Genomic DNA, 25,209 nt, shown 5'->3' with positions numbered 1-25,209 from the left:
TGCAGACTAAACAGGTGATACTGTTGCTACTTTCAGAGAGGATCTAAAGAGAGACTGATCTCCTTATTCCATTTTTTTTTTCATTTTAGCTAGTATAGTATTCCTGCACGTTCAGATTGATGCAGGCACAGCATTACCCTCACTCTGTGGGACACTCTCTATTCCTCTCCACGATCTCCTGCTAGACTAAAAATCAATCCCCCTGTGGAGCAACAGCCCATTTGTCCTTGGCTTTGACAGAGGCTTGGGTCAATAAATGCACTGCATCGGTACTCCCTCTTTGGGCATCCAAGCAAAGCCTCTGCTTGGCACAGCAATACTACAACTGGGGCCCATGATAGATGGCTCAGGCATGGGATCCCTGAAGCAAGTCAGAGCCACTGGGCAGTACTGTCACATTTTGTTCTGTCTTGCACTTTTATCTCATGATAGTGCATCAGATGATGAAATGACAGCATCTTTGACTCAGCCATCTGGGGGATAAAACGCAAGCACCTGGTTTATCTTGTCTGCTTTTCTAAAATGTATTTCTAATAAGTCTAATATAGTGTGAAGCGAGTTACAGCAGGTTCAGGGCTTTTAATGAGAAAATTTGCTTACTGTTTTGGTTGAATATATATATTTTGTATGACCTAATTCTATATTTGTTTCAATTCCAAATGTTTATTGACCAATATACATTTGTACAAAACAAAGCAAAATAATTGAACTTTAAGAATCATATGCTAATCATCTTCATTATGTCCATTATCAGCATGTTTGCAACACTTGCTAATTAGGAATACAAAGAAGTCAGTAGGAATCGTCCTCTGAGCACCCCTAATGTCTGAATAACACTGGTTGTTCACACCAAAGTATTAAGTGACTGGAGGAAGTGGTTGTTGTGTTGGGAAGAATGATCTCTTCAGTCTGCAGCTCCTTTCTGACTTATAGTGTTTATATTGAGTTTTGGCTCCTTTGTGACTTGCAACTGGTTCACTCTCAGTCCCAATCTCATGTTTGACCACATGTTTTCGACACAGTTAGCCGGTGAACATGTGTCAACTCCTTCAGGACAACCAAAGAAATGATCACCACATCTAAATGAATCCCAATATTGCACTATAACAACAGGTTTGTGCAAACTTAGCGATTATAGAGGTTTACAGCATTGTTCAAGTGTGGAGCCAAGACCAACAGCCAATTATTGGCCGTGCAATTATTGGCTTATGCTCTGTGACAATTACTTACTTGGTCCCCATCAGCTCTAGACTGAGGTACTGTTATACAATGCCGCTCCTATCTTTGCTGTAAATTATCCCCACAGTATCTCTCAGCCATTTGCCAAAGTGGCCTTGAATATATTTGACTTAAATGGCGGAGGATAATGTGTAGCAAACAAGGAAGGCAAATTAATTCTCTTAGTTTCAATAAAAGACAACTTAGCCAGACTCGGAGGGACATAATTAACAAAAATCCTCTAATTTACTTGGATGAACACGCGATTTACTAATTAACCTGTTGCAACCAGCTCATCCCAGTGATGAGCAGAATTGTGAATGCAATTAACTTGGCCATATCATTATGTGTCATGAATAAATGTATGCATTACCATTATTATCAATTACATGTTCTGCAAATTATAATCATGCAAAATTATGCAGAGCTACGCAGCCCCCCACCTCTTGGCTCTTTCCTGAATTACTCTTGTAGAATCATGAGACGCACAGCCAGCAGTCCTCCAGCATACAAGCATACAAGCATAATCATAATCTTCAGCCAGTATAGCTGCCATTTCACCCTGCCTTAAGTCCTCCATCATAGTTCCACTGCCAAAAGAGACCATCGTCAACAGCCTGAATGATTACTACCCAGTGGCTGGTTTGGACTCACATCATCATGAACCTCTCACCCATAGACGCACATGCTTACACCATCGCCACAACTCTCGACACTTCCCTCACTCACCTAGATCTGCAGGGGAAAGACACTTTGTGGACTTGAACTTGGTATTGAACACCATCCTCCCTCACAGACTGGTGTCCAACCTGACAAGCGTAGAACTGTCTTACTCCATCTGACTGATCACTTCCTGTTTGATCACTCCTCGAGGGTGTGAGGGAGTGTGCACTTCAGGGCGAACTGAACCTGGTCCTCAACACCACTAAAACTCAGAAGCAAGGAGCTGATCTTAGACTGTAGAACAAAGAAAACATTTGACATTTGACCCATTTTCTGCAGCAGGGAATATGTCGAGAGGACTTCCACTTCCTGGCGGTGCACATAGAGCTGCGGTAGCTGACATCACGCGACCAAGTTAACACCCTCTGGCAGGATAGTACACTGTCCGCCTCTATAGATGTATACAACACGTAAATCAGTCACACATGTATCAGACATGTTGCCTGATGCCAGATCCCCACAGACCCAGAGAGACGGCGGAGGGGGATTGCTGGTTGCCCGTCTAACTGCAACGTTAACAGAGCAATTATTTATATCACATTGTCCGATGCTGACGCCTACGTTATGCTAATGAGACACTTACGCTTCCCAATGACAACAACGCTATCTTTAGCTGGTAGACTTTCAGTGACTCTCTGGATCTGGAATAAGATGAATGGAAGTTAACCGGGAAGTTGAAAATGTTAGGATACTGCTGATCCGGAATAATCTCCTCCCCGGCTGTTTCCAAAATGCACACTGGGGCATTATAAGGATATATCCAATTTGTCAAGTTTTGGAATAATTGGTTGATTTCCGTGGATTTAAAGTTCGCAGTGAACCCTGACAGAACCCTGCCAGGTTGAATCCAGCAATCAATCCGTTCATTTTTGCATGGTGGTTCATAAGGACTGAGTCACGTGATGCCCGGAGCTCTATAGAGGAGGATCCCCAATAATGTGACTGTGTAAACAGATTTAGGTCCCCACAACATGAGTAAGACCTGGGACACACCCACAGACAAATAGAGGTTTGTGCAGCTATTTATTTTAGGACACTGCATTGGTTTCCATTCGTTTGGTCAACCTCAACGCATTAGGTCCCTAAAAAGACCCTAAAATGAACCTACTCACAATTCAAATCTTAAATTACCACAAAATTAAGCAGTTTCTTAATTAATAACCTCAAATCTGCCCCATGAGGACTACTGGTCCAGACAAGATCAGTGTTGATGCCAGAAAAGCATACATTTCATGAGACACTTTTGTGTTTAGTAAGGACACATCATCATAATGCATTCTCTAGCTCTTAACCTTAACTATCACAACTAAGTGCCTAACCTTAACCCTTACCCTAATCCTTGTCTCAACCCAATTCAGACCCAAACCCTAAAACCTGGGTTTTTCAGGGGGGTTTTCTTTAACCCTTTGTGCTCACGTGGCACGGATCTGTGCCACAGGTGCTCCCACGGTAGTTTGCTGTGGCAATAATACACAGCTCCCCATATGGTTATCAAATTCCACAAATTCAATCTGATTTCAAACATTTTGAATACTTTTTGCTCAGATGTGTTATTATAGTTGGTGATTTCTGTTTTTTTTTTTTATCAGATTGCCTAATTTGTGCTGAAAAAAAAGCAGCCAAAAAGCTCTAAGGGTTAAGGGTTGCCCAGACAAAATGTCCCCACAAAGATAGGTTTGTACATTATTTGGACCTCACAAAGATATAAATACACACACATGGCACTTTTCATACCCCTGAGCAGAGTTTTCCAACATGTCAACTCAGTAAATATATGATCATAATGAGACACATTACATTCAGATAATTAACCACAGTGGGATAGCCCCATGTAAAATAACAGTTTGTCTGAGTCACTTCCCTTTCTCTAAAGTTGTTATCATGAGGCTCTTGGTCTTGGCTTCTTCCTCTTTTGTTACGTATCACTTCTGATGACACTATTTACTTTCCACCGAATGATTAGCAGCAGAAACTCTCTCGGACTGTAAAGCAGCTCTCTAACTTTGTTTTCACACTTTCAGAGGATATGAGGATTTGATCAGTCATGGATGGAGACGTACTGTTTTTGTCATCTTCTTCATTATCATCCTCAACAGCTGCTGTTGTGGCAGCAGAAGCAGAACGAGTGAACACTCAAACAACAAAGAGTGAGAGCAGTCTCACCGAGCGACAACAGACGCACACATCTGCGGAAACATTATGGTATGTATGTTCACATTACTACGGGCTGGATACAAAAATTGGATTAGCAACTATGTCGAAAAATAATGTAATGTAATGTAACTCCACCTTCACTACTGCCTCAAATAGTACTTTAATCTTAATGTTAAACATCACATAACACAATACGGAGGATTATAAATAAATATAAGATTATCAATGCCAGATTATTTGAATCTGTGAAGTTCCAGAGTTTGTGACTCACAACGAAGTTCAGTGAGAGGAGGAATAAAGATTGGTGGCGGAGTTTCCAGTGAGGTCATGGACATGTAGACAGAAGTTCACCACAGTCAAATGATCACATTGTTGGTGATGATAGTGGTGGTGGTGGAGGGGGCTTTGGTACATTCAGCATTCAGTACATTCAACTCTACCCACACACGTACAGTCCGCCCTTAAATAACCCTGCTGAATTGTGAAACTCCACACTTCTCTCTGTACTGGAATACGACTTCAGTCATCAACCTCCTACAAATGACATTTTGTCAGCGTTGCGATCGGTAAGAAGGAGAGATATCATCTCTCTTTTTATCATATGCCCCAACCGTAAATTAGCATATGGATGCAGGAGGTACTGGTATTAAGGTGTCCTTCCCAGACGACATATGATTGACAACTATGTAAAATTAGGTCACACGGTGTACGTCAGCTGTCAAAGCAGCTGAGAGTAAAGACATTGGATCAGAGACACACTTCTGGTCCCATAGGATGACTGAATACACAGTGTTGACATGCCAAGATAGGGTACTGCAGATGAATGTGTTAAGAGATTGATATTATTACTTTTATTTTTATTAGTTGTAGTAGTACTATTATAAGTATTATTATTATTATCATTATTAATAACATTATTATTATTATTAGTAGTAGTAGTATTTATTTGGTGCCTTTCAAGGGTCAACTCATGAAATACTAATAGATAAAGGAGTCAAATAAAAATAATTACAGAGTCAGAGTTTGTGCCCGTGGAGAAGTGGAAGGCAATTGGGCTTGTAAGTGAAGGGTCACTGGTTTAAATTCTGGGACAGGTCAAAGGCTGTTTACTACTGGTGTATAAAATGGATAGGTCAATAAACGCAAAGGTTAATTTCATGATCAATAATATTCTATGATGATTAGGTTCCATTTCATGTTTCTTAATTTCTTTCTACATCCAAAGATTCAGACCTGGTTCGTTGTGAATGATTGTCTCCTTAGTGGACACAATCAGCCTCCATTAAAGCCGAGGGACTGACAGATGTTTAGATATGGGTCACACTTTACATTACAGTAACAATATGGCAATTGTATGGTAATACTTTTGTAATAGGGAGTAATATAATTATATAAAATGTGCAAATATTTTTTTCCCCGAATGGTTTAATAGACACAAACAGTTTCCACCCACATTGTGTTTCCTGGTTATTGAATATATCTGATAATAAACATAAATAATAAAGGTTTTTATTGTCTAGAAGAAAGTCATCTCTCTCTCTCTCTCTTTCTCTCTCTCTCTCTCTTTCTGCGTGTCTTGAGTGCATAATGTGACTGAGCATGCATGTGTGTGTGCGTGGGTGTGCATAATAACTCACTTTTCTCTAAGTGCACTTTATGTGAGTGGGTGTACTCGCATAAAGTGCCTTGATGTTTTGTGCATACATGTGTTCACTTATAATTGGAAATCCTCTACTAATGCTCGTCACGATGCCTGTTATTTATGGCAAATATCCTCCCTGCGCGTGTGTGTCCCTGTGTGTGAACCGCGTGTGTGAGCAGGACAGAGGAGGTCAGTCCTGTGGGAGACGTGTTGCTGTCCACAGAAGAGCAAGTCACTCTGATCACTGAGAGTATGACAGTCTCCTCCACTGACCAGGAGAAGCTGCTGCTGCTCAACAAGAACACCGAGCTGCGGAGAGTCAACAAAGAGGTACATCATCATCTGTGGGCGTCGTGTGAAAACTGCTGCGAAGCTGTTAAGCGTATCATGAATTGAACATTTTCACAATTACACAACCTGTGCTTACTGCTTCTCATCGTATGCACCTTATAGAAAAGGGAAGTGATGATCTTAAAATGACGTAAACTGTCATGCTGTGAGTACAGAGTGTTTTACATAGCTGACCTGATTTCATTTCCTCACACCCACAATGACAGTGTTAATGATGATGATTATGATGTTTTACAGCTGATGAAGCTGAATGAGGACTGGGACCAGGTGTACCGCAATGCCACTCTGGGACTACAGCACAGGTTGGAGGCTTTGGAACGGGAGAACACTGCCATCAAACAGCTCAACAGTGGTCTGCTGCTCAGAGTAGAGCACCAACAGGTAAACACACAGAAGTACTTCAAGCATGCTACAAAACCCCCAGATCACTGCACTGGGATAGAACCTCAAAAGTGGGTATGGATACATCACACTGTATGTTATCATCCAGCACACTCATTCCCACTGGAAATGGTGGTGTCACACATCTTTGTCTTTGAAGGCAGCCTCAGTTTACTCTCTGACAAAACTTCCAGTCACATGTGGGGCCAAGAATGTCGCAGCAGAAAGATAACAAAAAAAAAAAACAACAACATTTTAAATCCATGGAGATTGAGCAATATATCACAGAACCTGACGGGCTGATTATATTTGATCAATATAATGCCCCCGGGGGCTTTGCATGAGTATGGAAACAACCAGAGGCAGGGCAACATCTTCAACTTTCTGAAAAACCTTTCCCTCAATCTCCTCTAGAGAACGCTGACACATCTCAATAAAAGTCTGTAAAATCAACAAGGTGCTTAAGTTAGCTAGCATTGGATTGTGTAACAGATGGAATCTGTTACCTGTGGGTTCCCAGACTCCGTCTTCTACACCCAGTTTGGGTGGTATACGCTGCATACCCATGACAAAAAGGCCAGGATTTCCATATAAGCATTTAAAAATACGCTATGACACATATCGGCACCATTCTTTGACAGAACTTGCACTTAAGTCATTTGTTTTTTCAAATAAAAGGTATAGGGTCATATGCTATTTTCTAATGCTTGACCGTAGCTCTTTGCTAGCAGTAAATGCTAATGCAACATGGTTATTGGCATAGAACCAAGATGAAATGAAACATTTGTTAATTGAAAGCTTCGTCTTGGTGCACCACCTTTATCCACTATCTTTACCTTTTTATCACTTTTTATAACAGACAGTGAAGAGACAAGTTGCCAGACATATTACCAGGTGTACACAGTATATGCTGCTGGTTCTTTGGATGTAAACAGGGCCGCTTCCTGCCAAAATGGCATTTGTTTACCTTTTGAGTGTTGCATGATGGGGCTGCGTAACGTCAGCTATACCAGAGCTCATATAAATAAAGAAGGTACAGCACAAAACATAAGGGATGAAAAGTCACCTACCTCGTCTCTGGCATGTCACAGAAAGGGAAGCGATAATGTGGAAGACTATGGAGCTCGCCTAGGGTCGGAATACTTTTGTGTTCCTGCACAATAGTCTGAGTGTGGAGCCACGGCTGGAGTAGAGTGCCGGCCTGGGAGAGGGGTCTCACGGTGAAAACACAAACGTTATTTCGGGAATGCAAAAGTTCCATCTAAACATTTCCCACCCTGACCCTAGGGGGACTCCGTAGAAGACACACCCTATATTCACATGGGGGAAAGCATAAAAACAGATTTTTTTCCAGCCTTTTAAAATGTATATCTGCACTACACCTCTGAGCCACATGAGGGCGCTGCTTTGTTTTCGAGTTTCTACCATAATAACCCACTATTCACGTGTGAACTGACCCCTGCTTTCGTAACATTACATAATGCACATATGTGCTTTTGTCATATATGGTATTGTGAATTATAACTGATTGTTTGTACCAATGTGTAAGGAGGATCTTCGGATTTAACTTGTGGCGGATAACAATTCATGTGAAATGTTGTTTTTGTTTCACTTGGGGTTGCAGAGTGCCAAGGAGTATTATGAGCAGGCTTTGATGCAGGAGCTGAAGAAGAACCAGGAGCTGCAAGAGTACATCAGACTGCTGGAGAGCAGAATGCAACACCCAGATAGATTCTGCACATCTGCCAAACAGGTATTAGACCTGTTAGTGGGTCTGTGCGCATGATCACTTAGAGTCTACAGTTTCATTTGATATTCTTTTGTCTTTGTGACATCATTGTCATTGAAATCACGTTTTTCCTCCCTAAGGACAGCTTCACAGCTACCAGTAACTCACCCAGAGGTCCCAACCTGACAGCCAGTCACTTTTCTGGACACAGCCCTTCATCCTCATTTTCCCCTGCTTCTACAAGTGCAGAGGACGGGTGGCAGGGAAAAAGCCAGTGTGCGAGTACCCCACTGGGAGACTCCCAGCAAGAAGTACAGGATCTAAAGGAGCAGCTGGAGGCACTGCAGTGTCAGGTGGGCTGCTCTTTTATCCACACCATCAAAAAATATTCCTATTTGTGATGTGATGGACTCAAATCTGATGTCAACTCCCTGTTGCCAGGGGAAGATTTGCTAAATGCTTTAGAGACTTAAATCACATGGCGAATTGCACCACCAAGTGGCAGCTCTGCACATGCTGTACAGAAATTTGCTCACAAAAGAAAGAGACATCCACACATCACCACATGTGACTTTGATTCACTGCCATATTAATGTCCTGTGTCTGCAGACCCAGATTTATGAAGCAGAATTTCAGACCGAGCATAACGACCACAAACACACGCTGCAGGAGAACCACAGGCTGAGGAAGAAAAGGGAGGAGATGCGCCAGCAGGTGGCACTACTGCAAGAGCAGGTAGTATCTTAATTGTCAGTACACACACACTCATACGATGTACACTGCTTTTGGGGTGTCAGGAATACACAATACAATACAAGCACATTCAAACATGAAAATCACTGACATGTTTCTGTGGTCTGATCTAAATATATAATCAAAAAAAGACCATGTAGTATTCTAATTGATTAGTTTTGTCTCAGATGTATGATGTAGGGGGTTGTGCGGTTGCAGTGTGTGCATGCAGTAATCATTTTGTCTAAAACTGCACAAATCCTCCATATGTTTTATGATTTGCATTTTATTACAGTTATGTTAATCAACAGTATGTCTTCTACAGCTCTGAATTACAGGTGGAAATGATAATGATGGTATTGCAGAAAATGCTTTTAATTATATACAGTAGATATTAGATAGGTGTTGTATTTTTAGACATAATAATCCCATCTGTCTCCCGCTCTGATTCTGATCTGCTATGCTGACACTACCACAGCTCAAGGTCTACGAGGATGACTTCCGAAGAGAGCGCATGGACAAACAGATGCTGCAGAGGCTGTTGTTGAAGAAAACGCCTCCGAACAAGGATCCTGTGCTGATCCACCGCTGCAATAATGAGCAGCAGCCACTAGGAGGAGACAAGAGGACGTCTAGTGCAGGGAAAAGAAAAGAGCACCACCCCTCCTGCCCCAAACACCAGAATAGGGACACAAACTCAGACTGAGGCTGAGAGGAAAAAACATTACAGTGTTCACAGCACATGTATGAGGTGTATGAGCTTCAATGCAGGAAGAAGTATCAGTGTGTAGGCTTCCTAAATACATTCATATGGAAAATGTGTGCACGTATGTCAGAGAAATGTTGCAGTAAATCTGCACCACAAGTAAAATGGGACTCTGCAATTATAGAACTGCATCCTCATACATCTTTTAAACAGTATTTTCTGACTAATATTAACAAAATGCTCTAATCCTGAGAGCATTGTACAAAATAAAAAAAAAAGTTAATATAGTTTCAAACATTTGCAATTTATCATATAACACAGTTATTTCTTTTTTTTTTACTTTATTACCTATCCGTATATATTTCTAACGTATAATTTTCTCTAAAGTATATATGTGTGTTTGTGTGTAGTCAGAGAAAAGAAGGAAATAGAATAGACTCACAATACTTAATTCATTAAATTGGGTGTGTGACATTTGCTCCTTCAGAATTCACACTCAATCATAGAAAATAAGGTCAAAAAACCACATTATTAGCAACTGATCAAATATATAAAGTTAACATTCTATGACAATAAATGTGACCGTATAATAGAATGTGTGAATGTACTGTGTGTTACTATTTAAACAGGAGATTATCTACATTAGTCACTATATAACTTATATTAGTTTCCTTACTGGGTTACTGGTATTGTTGCAATGTGTGACATCAGACACCCAAACAGGGAAGTAGTATTTGGGTGACTGTTGCGGGAAGCTGCTGTTTAGGTGCAGCAAATCTGGTTCATTTAATAGAAATAATGACGTGGTGTTACAGAAATGGCAATACAAATAGAAAGAAACATTGGGCACATGACAATCGATCAGTCAGGCGTTGTGTTTTTTGATTGCACACACAACAGTACTTACATCCTCAAATGTTTCTTTTTTTTCCCCTTTTTCCTTGAACTAGTAATTTACAGTGTGTAAAATGTGGTCAACCATAATAAACACATACATTTTCTATTTTAATACCATTAATGCAAAATGACTACAGTAATATACTTACACACATATTTAGTGTAAAATAAAACAAAAATTATGAATGAAATGATAATATTTTGGAGCTGCAACTAACAATTATTTTCATAATATGTTGATTATTTTCTTGATTAATCGATGAATCATTTGGTCCATAAAATATCTGAAAACCTTAAAAAATGTTGATCGGTGTTCGTCAGACCTGGACATGATGACGTTCTCAAATGTCTTGTTTTGTCCACAAACCAAAATGATTCACTTTTAATGATTTCTTTGTTTTCCAGGGCAAAGAAATTAAGAAAATATTCACAAGAAGCTTAAACAATCAGAAATCTTGTTTTAATCATGAAAAAAGCTTCAAACAGATGAATCGATTATCAACATATTTGTCGATTCATTTAGTAATCGACTAATAATCGATTCATCGAATAATCCAACAAAAGTAAAATTGAGACAATTAGAATTTTCCCCTTACACTTATATTAAATATTAAGTATCCTTGACAAGGAACGGAGAAGTTTATAATCAGGCCTTGATAATCAGCAAATAAAATCTTCTGAGTAATGACTCACAAAATTAGTTGGAAACAATTTGAGAATAAAGGCATTCATCAGAAGTGGCCTCTGTGTGCTGTGTGTAGGGTTTGTGTCACATTTCAGGTGACGTGTGACGTCAGTCTTGCGTGTGTGGAGATAAAGCCCAGCATGCATAGTATAGCTCCTGGGTTGGTTTCTTGAGTAAATCAATGCCTTGTAAAGCACTATCACACAATGATAATAAACGTCATTATCGGGTTTCCCCTGTCATTCTGCTGTCATGTGTGTTTCATGTAAGAATGAAACATTTTTCAAGAACTTTAAAAGGAAGTGGAGTTTCCCCAGTGGTGCTCAGTACTGTATATAATCCCTGTCGCGGAGGAGCCTGACAGAATCCAAAGTCCAGACTCGGAGAAAGAGTAACAGCAGAGAGGTATGGAGAGAATAAATCAATTACTAAAATGTGTATTTATTATATACTACTTCCAGTGTGCACATATAAAAATAATATGTATGCAATATGCGGCTGTTTGTTGATGTAATATTATATATATAATAGTTTTTAAATCTCTTGAAATATGATTTGGGTTTACTAATTTGAATGAACTGGGTTTTTGCTGTGATATTCATAAGATAATGAAGGCTAATTGTATTATTTTTTTTAGTGGTCTTCACCTTATCTCCTATAACAAGCGTAATATTCTTTTCCGGGCTTAAAGATATTTATAATTGAACTCTATTTATAAGAGACTCTTGACACAGTTATGCATTTTTACTGGGGTTGGAGGACAGGGGGAATAAGGTGGTATTCACTGTGACCCCGCCTATGTGTGGATGTGGTTAGCTGTTTTCCCATCAAGTCCAGTGGGTGGGGTGTCCCCTCTTTTTATTTTAGCACCAACAAACAAATTAGGTTGTCTTGAAAACAAACCAGATGGAGAAGAAGATAAACATCATGTTCTTACCTGAATTGTACCACACTTAAACTGCACTTTCCCTCTCTTTTTTCCCCCTTAGCCTGCAGCTACAGCACAAAAAGTCTCTACCTTATACATTTTGGGAGCAGGAAGCACGAGGCAGTCCAAACAAGATGACTACATCCGTCCCAAAGCACCAGGAGATCTACAACCAGCAGGGCTTTCTCTCACCACTGCCTGTGTTGAATGAGACAGAGCTGAGGGAGGCCAGACATGCCTTTTCTGAGCTGGAGAAGGAATTAGGTAAGAAACCTATAAGTGCTTGGTGTTGTGTACATTACAACTAAACAAGTTTAACTTGCCTCTTAAACATGTATGAACTGCCATTTGTATATAGTGTGTGAGACTATTTGTCAGTGAATAGGTGTATTATATGTGCGTGTCCCCAGGTGAGGACTACACCCAGTACAGCCTCCACAATGTCCACCTTCAGTATCCATGGGTGATGGGCCTGACCAAACACCCTCATGTCCTGGAGGTGGTCAAAGCCGTCCTGGGTCCGGACGTCATCCTGCTCGACTCGCGCTTCATCTGCAAATATCCAGTCCTCAAAGCAGCCGACGTGCAGGAGAATGACAGAGGAGAAGCCAAACCTGATGGGAAGAACGAGGCAAATGTGCTTCCATATGTGGCCTGGCATCAGGATATGAGGTTGATTTACCTTATTCTTTTTCTTCTTAAATGAAAGCTTGCATTTTGCTGTGTTTTGTTTGTTGAAAGTGTAACTGTTGTGAATACAGGTATTGGGGAGTTGCCGGTGGCCCTGTTCTGTCTGTGTGGCTCGCTTTAGATGACTCACAGAAGGAAAACGGTGCCCTTCAGGTTATTCCAGGTAAATCAGCTTTACATGCGTAACATGGGCCAACAACTGGCTTCACTGTATACTGTGAAGCCAGTAAACATAATATAATGTATGAGCTGTTTTTAATGACTTGATAAAAACGGTGCAGGGATCACCCAGGTTGTCATTCCTCCCCCTCCTGGTTAGCTGCAGTCAGTCAGCTGTGTTTTTGATGGTATGGCTGAATGAGCTGTAATCACAACACCATGATACCGTGATGTAGGACTCTCACATCACCCCATGCCTATACATGCACGTTAATCTCTTTAGTGTCTGTTCATAAGACATAAATAAATGTGTTCAACGCTTTTGTTTCTTCTGCCCCTGCAGGCAGCCACTGCTCCGGCATGTTGCCCCATCGCCAGGCCATCCGCCCTGGAAACTTGTTGTCAGTCAACCAGGAGATCCCAGAGGAGCTGGTGCAGGCTGATGACGCTGTGTTCTGCCCTCTTTTAGCCGGACAGATGTCTGTGAGTTCAGCTGTTTTATTTGTCTTGCTAAATATGGCATGGTTGTAAAAGGATTTGAGTGCATTTGGGTTTTGTTTTAACAAGGTCCATGACGGGTTTCTCGTGCATGCCAGCGATCCCAACATATCCCCAAGGAGGCGCTGTGGGTTTGTGATTCGTTATGTTCCCACCTGTGCTTACCCTGTACAGGTGAGACAAACATGAATATATTTAGTCCTAAAATGTATTCATTTATAATTTATAATTCCACGCTTTCTGACACTGCATCTCTCTGTTCCTGTTAGGATCCAGATCGTCCCAGGAAATTTCATGCCACAATGTTGGCCTGTGGAGAAGATCGTTTCAATCATTTCTCCGACAGATGAACATGAACATTCACTGGAACAGTCACTTTTAAACGTGATGGGCAAATTGAAATTTCTGTTCATATATGACAGGAGTATCATGTTCCATTATTCTACAGTACTTATTTCTCCATGATTATGAATTGGAAAATGTTTTTTTTAATCATCAAGACAACAGACTTTACTGTTTCTGTTACTATAAAGCTTTCAAATGAATCCCAAAATAAACACCATAAGCACCAACCATAAATAATACAGTTGCACTGTTTTCTCAATGTATTTATATCTTTGCAAAACACAAAATAAAGCTCAATAAAGTTTTCAAAAACAACCCAGAGGACTGTGGGAGTTTGTTGTTTGTGGTTAGGATTTGGTAAATGATTTAAAATAATGATATACATGCAGTTTTCCAACAACTTTGAGTTTAATCATTTTGATAAAAACAAGCAATGTCATAAAATGAGACAAGGTCTAAATAAATGCTCTACACATTTCTTATTATGGTTACTATGAGACCTGATTCCAGCTGCTTATGTAAAACCTACAGTTACAATCTTGGGTTTGAACTTGATAGACAAGGCTGTTTCAAAAAGGTGATTCATGTCTTCATCACAGCTTGCTTCAACGACAGTGACGCTCTCTATATGATGAGCCCATTTCCCTCATTCCCGTTGGCTCCCTGCATGTGCAATGCAGAATTAAATTTAAAAGCCATTTTTATTCACTTTTAAATCCTCATTATTCTCATTCCACCCTACCGCTCTGACCTGATGCAACTGTGTGTTCCATTTTTAGATCTGCTGATCAGACTGACTCAGGCCTTGGCAGCAGCAGGAGACAGGCTTTGTCACTGTTCTCAAATCTCTTCAACTATCTTTTCCTTGGGTTTAATGCTTTGCCAGACTTAATGACGTCTTTATCATTTTACTTATTCTATTGACTTTCATGTATTTTGTGTCTTTATATGTTTCATTATCTTTTATAGAATTGAATGTCACTGCACTACACCTTGGCCAACTGTTTAGTTTTTAAAATTGCTTTTGATTGTATATCAATCCTGTGTCTTTTATTTAATCTACAGTACGTACCATTGTACATAGTGTATTTCTATTTTTTTATAACCTCATTGTTAGTGCAAGCAACACAGTGCTGTATGGTTTCCCAAAGTTAAACAAAGGATGAGCTGGATGTAAATGTTTCTTACTGCTTTATCTACATACAGTTTCTGCTAAAAAAAAATAGGTGCCATGCATGTAACTAAAGGCTGTTATGTTGTAGAAAATGTATGTAACCTCGTCACAGTGAAGAAAAGCGACAAATCCACATTTTGAATATTTAGGTTTGTTTTTTATTGACAGTCTCAAAACCACACATTGAAGAAACAATGTCAGACAAATAAGTTGAAGAGTGCTTCATTAGAGATTTCTTAAGCCAGTTTCAGTGTCTCTTTAACGAGGATTCCTATTCCATCAAAGATGTTGTGAATGGGAGCATTGCACATGAAGGCACAGGTGGTGACCAGCTTGTTTTTGACATCGACATGAGCTTCTTCCACGTCCTTATTCACATACTTGCAGCCCATCTCCTTGACGACACCTGCCGTCTGAGCATACGGCCACCTGAAGAGGACAGCGGAGGAACAGGGTCAGAACTGTAGGATACTATGCTCTGATGATTTGATGATTTCACTCACTTTTCACACTCTTTGTCCTGTCCCACAGTGAGCTCGCAGCCTGGCAGGAGTTTGGCGGCGAGGATGGGGGAGATGCAGCACATGCCCAGTGGTTTACCAGCTTTGTGGAATGCCTTGATGAGCTTCTCCAGATGTGGTTGGATGGTGCACTCCTTATTCTTCACTGCAAAGTCACTCAGGTTCTTAGCCACACCAAAACCCCCTGAGAAGAAGCATACAAAATAAGGAGGCATTCAACACACAATAATGCAGGTTTCATAACAGAGGAGGTCTAACCTGGGATGATGGCCGCGTCAAATGCTGACACATCCAACTTGGCCAGATCAGTGACTTCCCCCCTGGCAATGCGGGCACTTTCCTGCAGGATGTTTCTTTTCTCTTCTGTCGGTTTGCCGTCACAGTGATTCACAACATGCATCTGATCTGCATTTGGAGCAAACATCTGCACCTGAAATCAAACATGGAAACATGTGAAAACATTCTACTGCATGTCCAATCTAACGTGCTGAAAAACTGCTCTTACTTTGGCTCCTGCACGACTCAGGTGGACGAGGACAGCAGAGGCCTCGTGGATTTCCGTGCCGTCGTAGACACCACAGCCGGAGAGAATTACTGCGACGCGCTTTGCCATGATTGCTGCCAAACGCACACAAAAAGCACATACAGCATGTGTAGACTGTGACGACACAGACTTCCTCTTTCTTACTCCGTTATCTGTCTTTGTCCTCTTTTTGTCTCACTTTCTTGATTACACTATCCTATTTCACTGAGCACTGCTCCTGGGCCAAGTGCGGCTCTTGTTTACATGATATATTTACAGAGCCAGGTGACACAGGAGGCTGCTGCTGCTGCTGCTGCTGCTAGGTAACACTGTTGACACCCATTAGGAGAAGTCATAGGAAGAGGTTTGACATTCTACTGGAATAAATGAATAAATAAATGCAGGATTTCAATATGAATTTAGATCAGGTTAATCAGAGTGTCACCATTATCCTGCTACTTTAATTACACCGTTTGAAATTAAAGAGTTTTTTTAATGACACATTGTATAAAATTAGTGAAGTAAAAATAAGTCTGGTCAGTCTTACCTTGTTTATGCAGGTGTTCTGCCTGTGTGTACTGAAGCTGCTCAGTCGTGTTGTATTGGCTGAATTTTGAAGCCGACTCTTTATATTCCTGTCTGCTTCACCTGTCTCCTCCCACATTAACCTGCTCTCCAAAGAGAATGATGTCATGCACCAGGAACAATGGTTTAACTTGTGGATAAAATGCTGACTCATTCCTGTCAGTGTTTCCACTTTATAAAACAATAAAGCGGAAGAAAGGATGACAACATCTTTACCGGATAAGGTGTTTTTTTCTGGGTTAATTTTTTATAATTCTTTTGTAATTCTTTGCTTCAGTAAATAATATGCCAAGTTCATGTCTTTTTTTTTTTTTACTACAACACATGTTAATTTGCGTGTTACAATACATATTTCATGTTTTCTCTCTGATACCTCTGTTAATATTATAACAATATATGCTGCGATCTTTGCAGCTTTATTTATTAAATAATTCAGAACATTATTTATTCGACCGCATTTAAAACAAAAACAGCCGATGTTCAAATAAAACGCAGATGTACTTATTTTAGAACTTCTTGTTAATAATCAGAATAACACAATGTCCCATTCATTGTGACTCTAAATATCGTCGGCATATCCACTTCATTTCTCTGCGGTTATTTCCCGGTTAGACGCACTCACCCACTCACTCCCTCACTCACTCTCAGGTTTCTCCCCTGACGTGCTGACGTCACATGCAGCTGTATAAAAGCGCAGCCTCACGTTCCCACGGATCCACTTCCACTACTATGACTGCATGCCACTCACTACACGTGTCCGTGGGCATCCTCGGCATCTCTGGCGGTATGATAACATTTCTCACTGTTAGATTATGATGTGTATAAATTAATGAGTGTTTTTGTTTTTAGAAAACCTATAAAACTTATATATATACATATATATGTACCGTATATATACTATCATATAAATGTGATTAAATATCCAACTTTATTTGTAATGAAATAATAATAACAATAATAATGATCATGATACTACTAATATTAATAATCATTTAAGCTAAAATATAAAAAAAATCAAATTCTTCTTCAGATATTTCTAATTATCTACATAATTAAACAAGGACATGTGAATAAATTATGAATTAATTCAGACTTACCACTCCCCAAAATATGTGGAAGGATTAAAACAATTAAATAAACTATCCAAGTGGTAACTTATCAGCAGTTATTGTTTTCTTAATTATGGACTTTTTTAAACCTAGGTTCTCTCCTTCTGTTGGTGAACAACTATGCCAGCTCACCTGACAAAGACTTCATCTCCCATACTGCACTTGGGATTCTGCTCCTCATCATCGCAGCCCTCTTAGCTTATGCAGGTTGGTTCAAATAACTATGTATGTATAACAAGTTTATTCTATTATATATACTATTAATTCTTTTCTATGCTATGGGTTGATTTATTGTTGTGTGTGTAAATGATCGTAATCCTCTCCCTGGTCCGTCTAATTCCGTGTACTCTCTGTCTTCTCTAGGTGTCTGTCGCAGTCTGTCCCACGTCCAGCTGTTTTCGTCTCTGTGTCTTACCGTCTCTGGCCTGTGGTGTGGTTCAGGTCTGGTGTATGTCCTGGTGGGACAGGAAGTGCTGCCGGCCACAGAGCTGAGATCGTCTCTGGTTCCCGGTCTGGCAGCGTTTACTGTCGCGCTGCTCATCATTGGCAGCGTCGCACTTTTAGTAAAGAAAGCAGTGCTGTCTGTTATAGCTCTTGGTATTAGCTTAGCATGTGCCCATCAAATTGCCGGTCTGTCTGCTGCAGGGTTTGGTCAGTCTGCCACTGCTGCCAACTACCTCCTGGTGTGTGTTGTTGGTGTTTACTTTGGTTTTGGGCGTCTGCTCTCCACTATTACTCACGGTAAAGTGGAGCCTCCAGGAACAGGTCTGAAGGGAAAAGCTGAGCTGAAATCAGAGCACAACCACGGGTGTAATGATGCAGTGGCAGTGGGTGTGGTGATGAACTTGTTGTCTGCCTCTGTGTTAGCCTGTCCCCTGTTAGGTGTGGTCCCCCGGCTCTCCACTGGACACGTCCCCTGGCTGTGGACAGCTGGAGTCTTCCAGATTGGCATGTGTGTCCTCTTTTACAGAGCCATGGACACACTGGCTGCCACTTTTTATGGCTTCACAGCTCTTTTAAAATTTGCAGAGGGTTACTGCGCTCTCTTGTCATTCTACTCAATTCAGCCTTTGTCCCCTGTTCCATTCCCTGTTGTCTTCTCTGTGCTTTTCTTCATTCTGGCTCTGTTCAGCTGTCAGAAGAGCTTGCTGGAGGGACTGTACCAGTTATTCTTTGCAGCATATTGTATTGCCATTGCAGTCCAGCCTCAAGGTTTCCACCAAGGAGGCACTCAGGGTGTACAAGCAGCTATATTTGTAGCCTCTGCCATCATGCTTTTAATTACCACATTTAACATGCTCTCCGCTACCATGATTCCCACAGGACGAGGCTATTTCAAGGCTTTAGTAAACAGAATGCAGGGTCTTACGCTCAGAGTGCATGATAAAGAGCTGCACACTCCCCACCTGGGCTACTCCAAATATGCAGATGCAGAGGTGTTAGGCCATGCGTGCAATGTGTTGGCTGCTTTTGCTGTCACCGCCACAGTCGGGGACAGAAATCCTCTGTCTGTGCTGGTTCTGCCCTGGGTGGTGGTGGCTGGCGGGGCACTCCAGCTGCTCTGTGGCTCAGTAGCTTTTGCTCGGGGAAAAACCTTTGAGAGCACAGTTTTTATTCTCTACGGCGTGATGTGGACAGTGTGGGGGTTGACTCGATACGGTGGCCTGTACGGCGAAACCAGAGGTTTTAGCGTGGCTGTCGGGGTCATTAGCTTCATGCTCTTTAACTTTTTAGTGACAGCTGCGGCACTGTTTCTCAATGTCGCCTGGTTTGCCTATGCCTTCACCTTCCAGCTCATCCTCATTAGCTTCCTGCTGGACGCAGTGGGTGCGCTGCCCTATGGTTATGACATAGGCGTCACCATCATCTTTGGTCTCATCAGTTTTTATTGTTTCCTGGGACACATTTTCAACGGTACCTTCCAGTCCCCCCAGATCCCCTTAGGGAAACCTTTAGTCAAGCTGAGTGGTGTTGGGGGAGGCAACAATATTTGTCCACATGTACCGGCACGCAAGGTCTCATCCGTCCAGCAGATTGCAGGTGAGCTATAACCAACAGTCATGTTTCATTTCTAAAATAAACGTTTGTGTATGGACTTGGTGTGAGACTTCTTTTGTCTTCTTATTCTGTGTGTAGAAATCATGAAAAATGGTGGCATATGTGGAATGCCCACTGACACCGTCTATGTGCTGGTGGCAGCTTGCAACAGGCCCGATGCCGTTGTCAAAGCTTTCAAGTGAGTTTTTTTATATTAACGAGCGTGGTGTTGTCTGCGTACAACTGTGGAGCCGTTTCATCAAATCTCGATGTGTTTGATTTCAGGGTGAAGAAGCAGGCACAGGACCGACCCATGTCCATGTGGATCTCCTCCATCAAGCAGCTGGAGCCAGTGCGGCACCTGCTCAGCCCTTTGCTGCTGGACTTCATGGAGGCGGCGTGGCCCTCCTCCATCAGCATGGTTATACCCAGAGGTAAGTGTATATTTTGCAGTGTTTCAATATGTGTGTGTGAGTGTGTATGAAATCTCATAATGCGTACTTAAAGCATTATACTAATACATTGTCTTCTGCAGGTCCATGGATGGACATTCTCGGTTTGGAAGATGCTGCCAAACACATAGGAACTCCACAAAGCATTGCTATCAGAAACCCTGACTGTGCTGTGGCCACCCACCTCATGCATCTGGTATAAGCCGCGTATGAGAAACACCTCCCTGTGTGTGAGTCCAACTTGCAAAGTTGTGAATACAACTGTTTTTTTTGCAGGTGGGGCCCATTGCAGTAACCTCAGCCAACCCCACAGGCGAGGCAGACACAACTCACCACAACCAGGTTTACGCCAAACTGGGAGACAAGGTTACGATCGTAATTGACTTTTATTAAATACAAAATAAACTAGTGTTTTTATTTTTCCTCCAATAAACTACATGTGCATTCTGCTTGGCCAGGTGGATGGTGTTTTATGTGACGGCCCCTCCCCAGAGAACATTGCATCTACTGTGGTTGACTGCACTAAGATTGAAACAGGACATATTGGTTTCTTCAGAGTGGGCCTCATTCCGAAATCCAAGGTAATATAAATGCATTGTGCTGCGCAAACAGATTCTTTTTATTCATTTTTATTTGTCACTCACACTAAAGCTGTTTGGCCTTTATTTGACTGCTGAATGAAGGTCCTTCAGATCTTTGAGGAGGTTCAGAGGAGACACAGGCAGGGGCTGAACAATCCTGCATTTGAGGACGAGCTACCTCTGCCAGATACACACCTAAGTTCAGGAGCGGACAACACATCAGAGTCAGGGATGGGAAGCGAAAACTCAACACCATCCAGTGCATCACCTGAACAAAGTCCAGATCTGAGAAATGACTCTTTGTGAAAATGTACACAGTCTGTTGCACGGATATTTTTACAGGACCATCTTTATATTTGTGTGAAATGTATAAATTATACATTTTACATGATTTACTGCACTTTTCAATTTTAAATAATATGAATGCACTGTGCACTTAAATGGTAAAATTGAATTAAATCATTAAACTATTTATTATGATGATGTTCACAATCCTATTTTAATATGTATTTATTTAATAAAACGTGCAAATACTAACATGTACACAGTCTGATATGAAAAGTACCCTGCTGTGAAAGTAAAGCTAGAAATTGCATTGCATATATGGAGAGTCAATTATCATAATTAGACAATGTTTCATTTCATAAGAGATGCACATTATATATATTTTTTTTACATTTGTTACTATGTGAAGAAACTAAATTACAAACTAATTATTAAATGTCAAAAAAGTCTCCTTTTATTGGCATTGAATAAGAAATATGAGAGTGAACAAATGAAATTCACATTAATGATGAAGAAATTACGATTATTAGTCAAACTGAAGAAAAAATGTTTTTAATCTTTCGAGAATAAAGTCGTAATATTATAATCATAAAGTCATAATTATTTTCAAGCAAAGTCTCAGATGATCAGCTGCAAACCTGCGCCAAGATGAGGAACGCAGAGCGTTTTGTGAAGTTATATTTTGGTTTGATCTTCACAGACAAGGAAATACTTCATCTTATCAGCAGCACCACATTATCATTAGCATCAGGACGTTGAAAAGATTATGCAAGAAACTGAGTCTGTATTAAAGAAAGAATGACAGACTTGAATGAAATCATCTCTTTAGCGGAGGAGGAAATGGCTGGCAGTCATCGACTGCAAGGCTACGGCTGGTTACATCTGTGTGCTGTTGCTATTAATAATACATTTCATTAAATAATGATAAAAAGCATCTCATACACAACAATGTCTCCTGCAGGTATATTATAGTTGAATCTATCCATATTTATATACTTATATCATTAGTACTTTTTTAGTTATCTTAAAAAACTGAACAGTAACAGTTTGTTGGTTTGCAACTTTTTGCAAAACTGCAGGGCACCTTTGTTTTTCAAATGAAGGTTATTCACTTTATCTTTTAAAGGTGAGATATGATCGGTCAGATTAACCACATGGTTTTAAACATTATTTTAGTACTCATCCATGTCCACGATTATTCCACCAGACAAGCCATGAATCCATTCTGCATTATGTAAAACGTCTTGTAGTCAGTTTTCTATCAAATACTGTGGATTATTTTTTACTCTTGTCAGTGGACACAGCGTTTATTTATCATTCATGAATATGGTCAAGTAACGGTATCACTTTTTAACGCGATCCCAAGCCGAGATAAAGGGGTAGAGTTGCATAAGGAGGACAGAAATCCTTTGCCAAATCAAGTGTGAGGATCAGTATCACGTTTCTCTCACTCACAATAACAAGGGAGCCGTAACACATGCCAGAGTGTATGGTGTCAATTCAACCCATTTATCTTTTATCTCTAACAAAATGTGCAAAATGATGCACATTCTGTAATTTTAACGAACAATAATAATAATAATAATGATAATAATGCTACATTTTATTGACACGCACCTTTCCTTTAAGGAAAATAAGAAAGATAATATAAAACTTTAAAACAGCAGGCCAAAGTTTTAGAGGAAATTATAGAGAGTATTCTGATTTGAACAGGTGAGTTTGAAATGTTGCAAGTCTGGTATGTGGACAACCACTCACCTTAAAAATAGAAAATTAAACAGTGTTTGGAAACTAATAATAATTATACAAACAATAGTTAACAGGACATTGAGGAATAGCTTAATAATGACTACAGTATGCCAAATTTTGCCCAGATTGTCATATACTCTGTATATATTTGTTATAAAAACTGTACATTTGTAGTTATCACATGCAATTTGATTTAGATTTATTGAGTGATAAAGACAACAATCTGTAATGCCAGTTTTTATAAAAATCACAAAAAAGTCATTTTCAAGTCAAGTTTAGTATGTCGTCTAAAACGTGACAAAAAAGACATAGTTATATTACGTTGTCCAAAGTGATTCAAAAAAGTCATACTATACTATATCGTCCAAAATCGGTCAGAAAAGTTATACTATAGTATGTCCCCCGAATTATGTCAAAAACACCATAATATAGTATGTCGTCCAAAATCGGTCAAAAAAGTCATAGTATAGTATGTCGTCCAAAATCAGTCAAAAACACCATAGTATAGTATGTCTTCCAAAATTCGTCAAAAAAGTCATAGTATATAGTATGTCATCCAAAATCAGTCAGAAACGTCATAGTATAGTTTGTCGTCCAAAATATGACAAAGAGTCATAGCATAGTATGTCGTCCAAAATATGACAAAAGAGTCATTGCATAGTATGTCGTCCAAAATATGACAAAAAAGTCATACTATAGTATGTCGTAAAATCAGTCAAAAAGTCATAGTATAGTATGTCGTCCAAAATATGACAAAAAGTCATACTATAGTATGTTGTGCAAAATCTGTCAAAAAAGTCATAGTATAGTATGTCGTCCAAAATATGACAAAAAAGTCATACTATAGTATGTCATGCAAAATCTGTCAAAAACGCCATAGTATAGTATGTTGTCCAAAATATGACAAAAAAGTCATACTATAGTATGTCGTGCAAAATCTGTCAAAAATGTCATAGTATAGTATGTCGTCCAAACTCGGTCAAAAAAGTCATAGTATAGTATGTCGTCCAAAATCGGTCAAAAATGTCATAGTATAGTATGTCATCCAAAATTGGTCAAAAAAGTCATAGTATAGTATGTCGTCCAAAATTGGTCAAAAACGTCATAGTATAGTATGTCGTCCTAAATTGGTCAAAAAAGTCATACTATAGTATGTCGTGCAAAATTGGTCAAAAAAGTCATAGTATAGTAAGTCTTCCAAAATATGACAAAAAAGTCATACTATAGTATATCATCCATAATCCCTCAAAAAAATCATAGTATAGTATGTCGTCCAAAATCAGTCAAAAACACCATAGTATAGTATGTCGTCCAAAATCGGTAAAAAAAGTCATAGTATAGTATGTTGTCCAAAATCGGTCACAAAAGTCATACTAAAGTATGCCGTCCAAACTCGGTCAAAAAAGTCATAGTATAGTATGTTGTCCAAAATCTGTCAAAAAAGTAATAGTATGGTATATTATCAAATTACAACAATACAACCCAATGCTGCAGGGGATACTTGTTCCAAACAGGGCTCGAACCTTGGTCTGTTGTGTCAGAGGCAATAGTTTTACCAGTACACCAACCTTGTTAACTGGCTCTGTTGTATGTTGTCCTATATGACACTAAAACATCATACTATAGTATGTTGTCTTATATGACACTAAAACATCATACTATAGCATGTCGTCCAAAATCGGTCAAAAAAGTCATACTATAGTATGTCGTCCAAAATTGGTCAAAAAAGTCATAGTATACTATGTCTTCCAAAATTCATCAAAAAAGTCATAGTATAGTATGTCATCCAAAATCGGTAAAAAATCTCATACTATAGTATGTCGTCCAAAATTGGTCAAAAAAGTCATAGTATAGTACAGGGGTCGGGAACCTTTTTGACTCAGAGAGCCATGAAAGCAAAATATTTGCAAATTTATTTCAGTGAGAGCCATATAATATATTTTAAGACTGAATTTAACTAAATGTGAGTATAATAAGCCTCTGAATTTATTCTTTTAAATAATGTTGTTATAATACTCTTCACGCAGTGTGTCACCAGCAGCATATCTTGCAATCACACTGAACTGCGACAAATGACTTACGTCTGTTGACTCATCCAAAGCCAGGGAATAGAACGGTGCTGCATTTATGTCATTCACTTGCGTTTCCTCCACTTCCAAAATCGATGGATGGATTAAAACAAGTGATAATATTTTATGTTTTATCTGAAAAGCCGAAATCTGCGAGCCAGATGCAATCATCAAAAGAGCCACACCTGGCTCCCGAGCCATAGGTTCCCTACCCCTGGTATAGTATGTCGTCCGAAATCGGTCAAAAAAGTCATAGTATAGTATTTCGTCCAAAATGGGTCAAAAA

At 39.9% G+C, this 25,209-nt stretch overlaps 4 protein-coding genes across 4 annotated transcripts; 3 read left to right on the top strand and 1 right to left on the bottom strand.

Moving 5' to 3' along the window:
• Nucleotides 1-3,795: 3,795 nt before the first annotated feature.
• Nucleotides 3,796-10,231, top strand: si:ch211-153b23.7 (centrosomal protein of 55 kDa). Its single transcript, XM_044039507.1, has 7 exons — nt 3,796-4,143; nt 5,917-6,067; nt 6,326-6,469; nt 8,094-8,222; nt 8,339-8,551; nt 8,808-8,933; nt 9,409-10,231. The coding sequence occupies exons 1-7, from the start codon at nt 3,986-3,988 to the stop codon at nt 9,634-9,636; spliced, it is 1,149 nt and encodes a 382-aa protein (XP_043895442.1). The 5' UTR covers nt 3,796-3,985; the 3' UTR covers nt 9,637-10,231.
• An 800-nt stretch (nt 10,232-11,031) lies between these two features.
• Nucleotides 11,032-14,147, top strand: zgc:174917 (uncharacterized protein LOC565650 homolog). The gene is made up of 7 exons (XM_044040607.1): nt 11,032-11,623; nt 12,208-12,410; nt 12,557-12,818; nt 12,908-12,999; nt 13,339-13,478; nt 13,563-13,667; nt 13,763-14,147. The coding sequence occupies exons 2-7, from the start codon at nt 12,281-12,283 to the stop codon at nt 13,841-13,843; spliced, it is 810 nt and encodes a 269-aa protein (XP_043896542.1). The 5' UTR covers nt 11,032-11,623; nt 12,208-12,280; the 3' UTR covers nt 13,844-14,147.
• Nucleotides 14,148-15,147: 1,000 nt separating this feature from the next.
• On the bottom strand, nt 15,148-16,683 carry si:ch211-153b23.5 (uncharacterized protein LOC321177 homolog). The gene is made up of 5 exons (XM_044039682.1): nt 16,604-16,683; nt 16,039-16,151; nt 15,792-15,963; nt 15,516-15,717; nt 15,148-15,441 (listed from the first exon to the last, which is right to left on the bottom strand). The coding sequence occupies exons 2-5, from the start codon at nt 16,144-16,146 to the stop codon at nt 15,249-15,251; spliced, it is 675 nt and encodes a 224-aa protein (XP_043895617.1). The 5' UTR covers nt 16,147-16,151; nt 16,604-16,683; the 3' UTR covers nt 15,148-15,248.
• A 601-nt stretch (nt 16,684-17,284) lies between these two features.
• On the top strand, nt 17,285-21,640 carry si:ch211-153b23.4 (uncharacterized protein LOC335392 homolog). The gene is made up of 9 exons (XM_044039681.1): nt 17,285-17,425; nt 17,844-17,957; nt 18,114-19,790; nt 19,887-19,986; nt 20,073-20,221; nt 20,323-20,435; nt 20,516-20,605; nt 20,698-20,820; nt 20,923-21,640. The coding sequence occupies exons 1-9, from the start codon at nt 17,317-17,319 to the stop codon at nt 21,124-21,126; spliced, it is 2,679 nt and encodes an 892-aa protein (XP_043895616.1). The 5' UTR covers nt 17,285-17,316; the 3' UTR covers nt 21,127-21,640.
• The last annotated feature ends 3,569 nt before the right edge of the window (nt 21,641-25,209 follow it).

This window comes from Solea senegalensis, linkage group LG12, assembly GCF_019176455.1.
Source record: "Solea senegalensis isolate Sse05_10M linkage group LG12, IFAPA_SoseM_1, whole genome shotgun sequence".
Taxonomy (NCBI): Eukaryota; Metazoa; Chordata; class Actinopteri; order Pleuronectiformes; family Soleidae; genus Solea; species Solea senegalensis.
The sequence above is the reverse complement of the archived record's forward strand: the minus strand, read 5'-3'. Positions and strand labels throughout refer to the sequence as shown.

Coding starts and splice junctions, on each gene's coding strand:
- si:ch211-153b23.7 (XM_044039507.1), top strand. CDS start 3,986: ATGGATGGAGACGTACTGTTTTTGTCATCTTCTTCATTATCATCCTCA. Junction 8,223..8,338: donor TCTGCACATCTGCCAAACAG/GTATTAGACCTG, acceptor TTCCTCCCTAAG/GACAGCTTCACAGCTACCAG. Junction 8,552..8,807: donor TGGAGGCACTGCAGTGTCAG/GTGGGCTGCTCT, acceptor CTGTGTCTGCAG/ACCCAGATTTATGAAGCAGA.
- zgc:174917 (XM_044040607.1), top strand. CDS start 12,281: ATGACTACATCCGTCCCAAAGCACCAGGAGATCTACAACCAGCAGGGC. Junction 12,411..12,556: donor TGAGCTGGAGAAGGAATTAG/GTAAGAAACCTA, acceptor GCGTGTCCCCAG/GTGAGGACTACACCCAGTAC. Junction 12,819..12,907: donor GCCTGGCATCAGGATATGAG/GTTGATTTACCT, acceptor TTGTGAATACAG/GTATTGGGGAGTTGCCGGTG.
- si:ch211-153b23.5 (XM_044039682.1), bottom strand. CDS start 16,146: ATGGCAAAGCGCGTCGCAGTAATTCTCTCCGGCTGTGGTGTCTACGAC. Junction 15,964..16,038: donor TGAGTCGTGCAGGAGCCAAA/GTAAGAGCAGTT, acceptor GTTTGATTTCAG/GTGCAGATGTTTGCTCCAAA. Junction 15,718..15,791: donor TGACGCGGCCATCATCCCAG/GTTAGACCTCCT, acceptor GCTTCTTCTCAG/GGGGTTTTGGTGTGGCTAAG.
- si:ch211-153b23.4 (XM_044039681.1), top strand. CDS start 17,317: ATGCAGCTGTATAAAAGCGCAGCCTCACGTTCCCACGGATCCACTTCC. Junction 19,791..19,886: donor ATCCGTCCAGCAGATTGCAG/GTGAGCTATAAC, acceptor TTCTGTGTGTAG/AAATCATGAAAAATGGTGGC. Junction 20,436..20,515: donor CCACCCACCTCATGCATCTG/GTATAAGCCGCG, acceptor TTTTTTTTGCAG/GTGGGGCCCATTGCAGTAAC.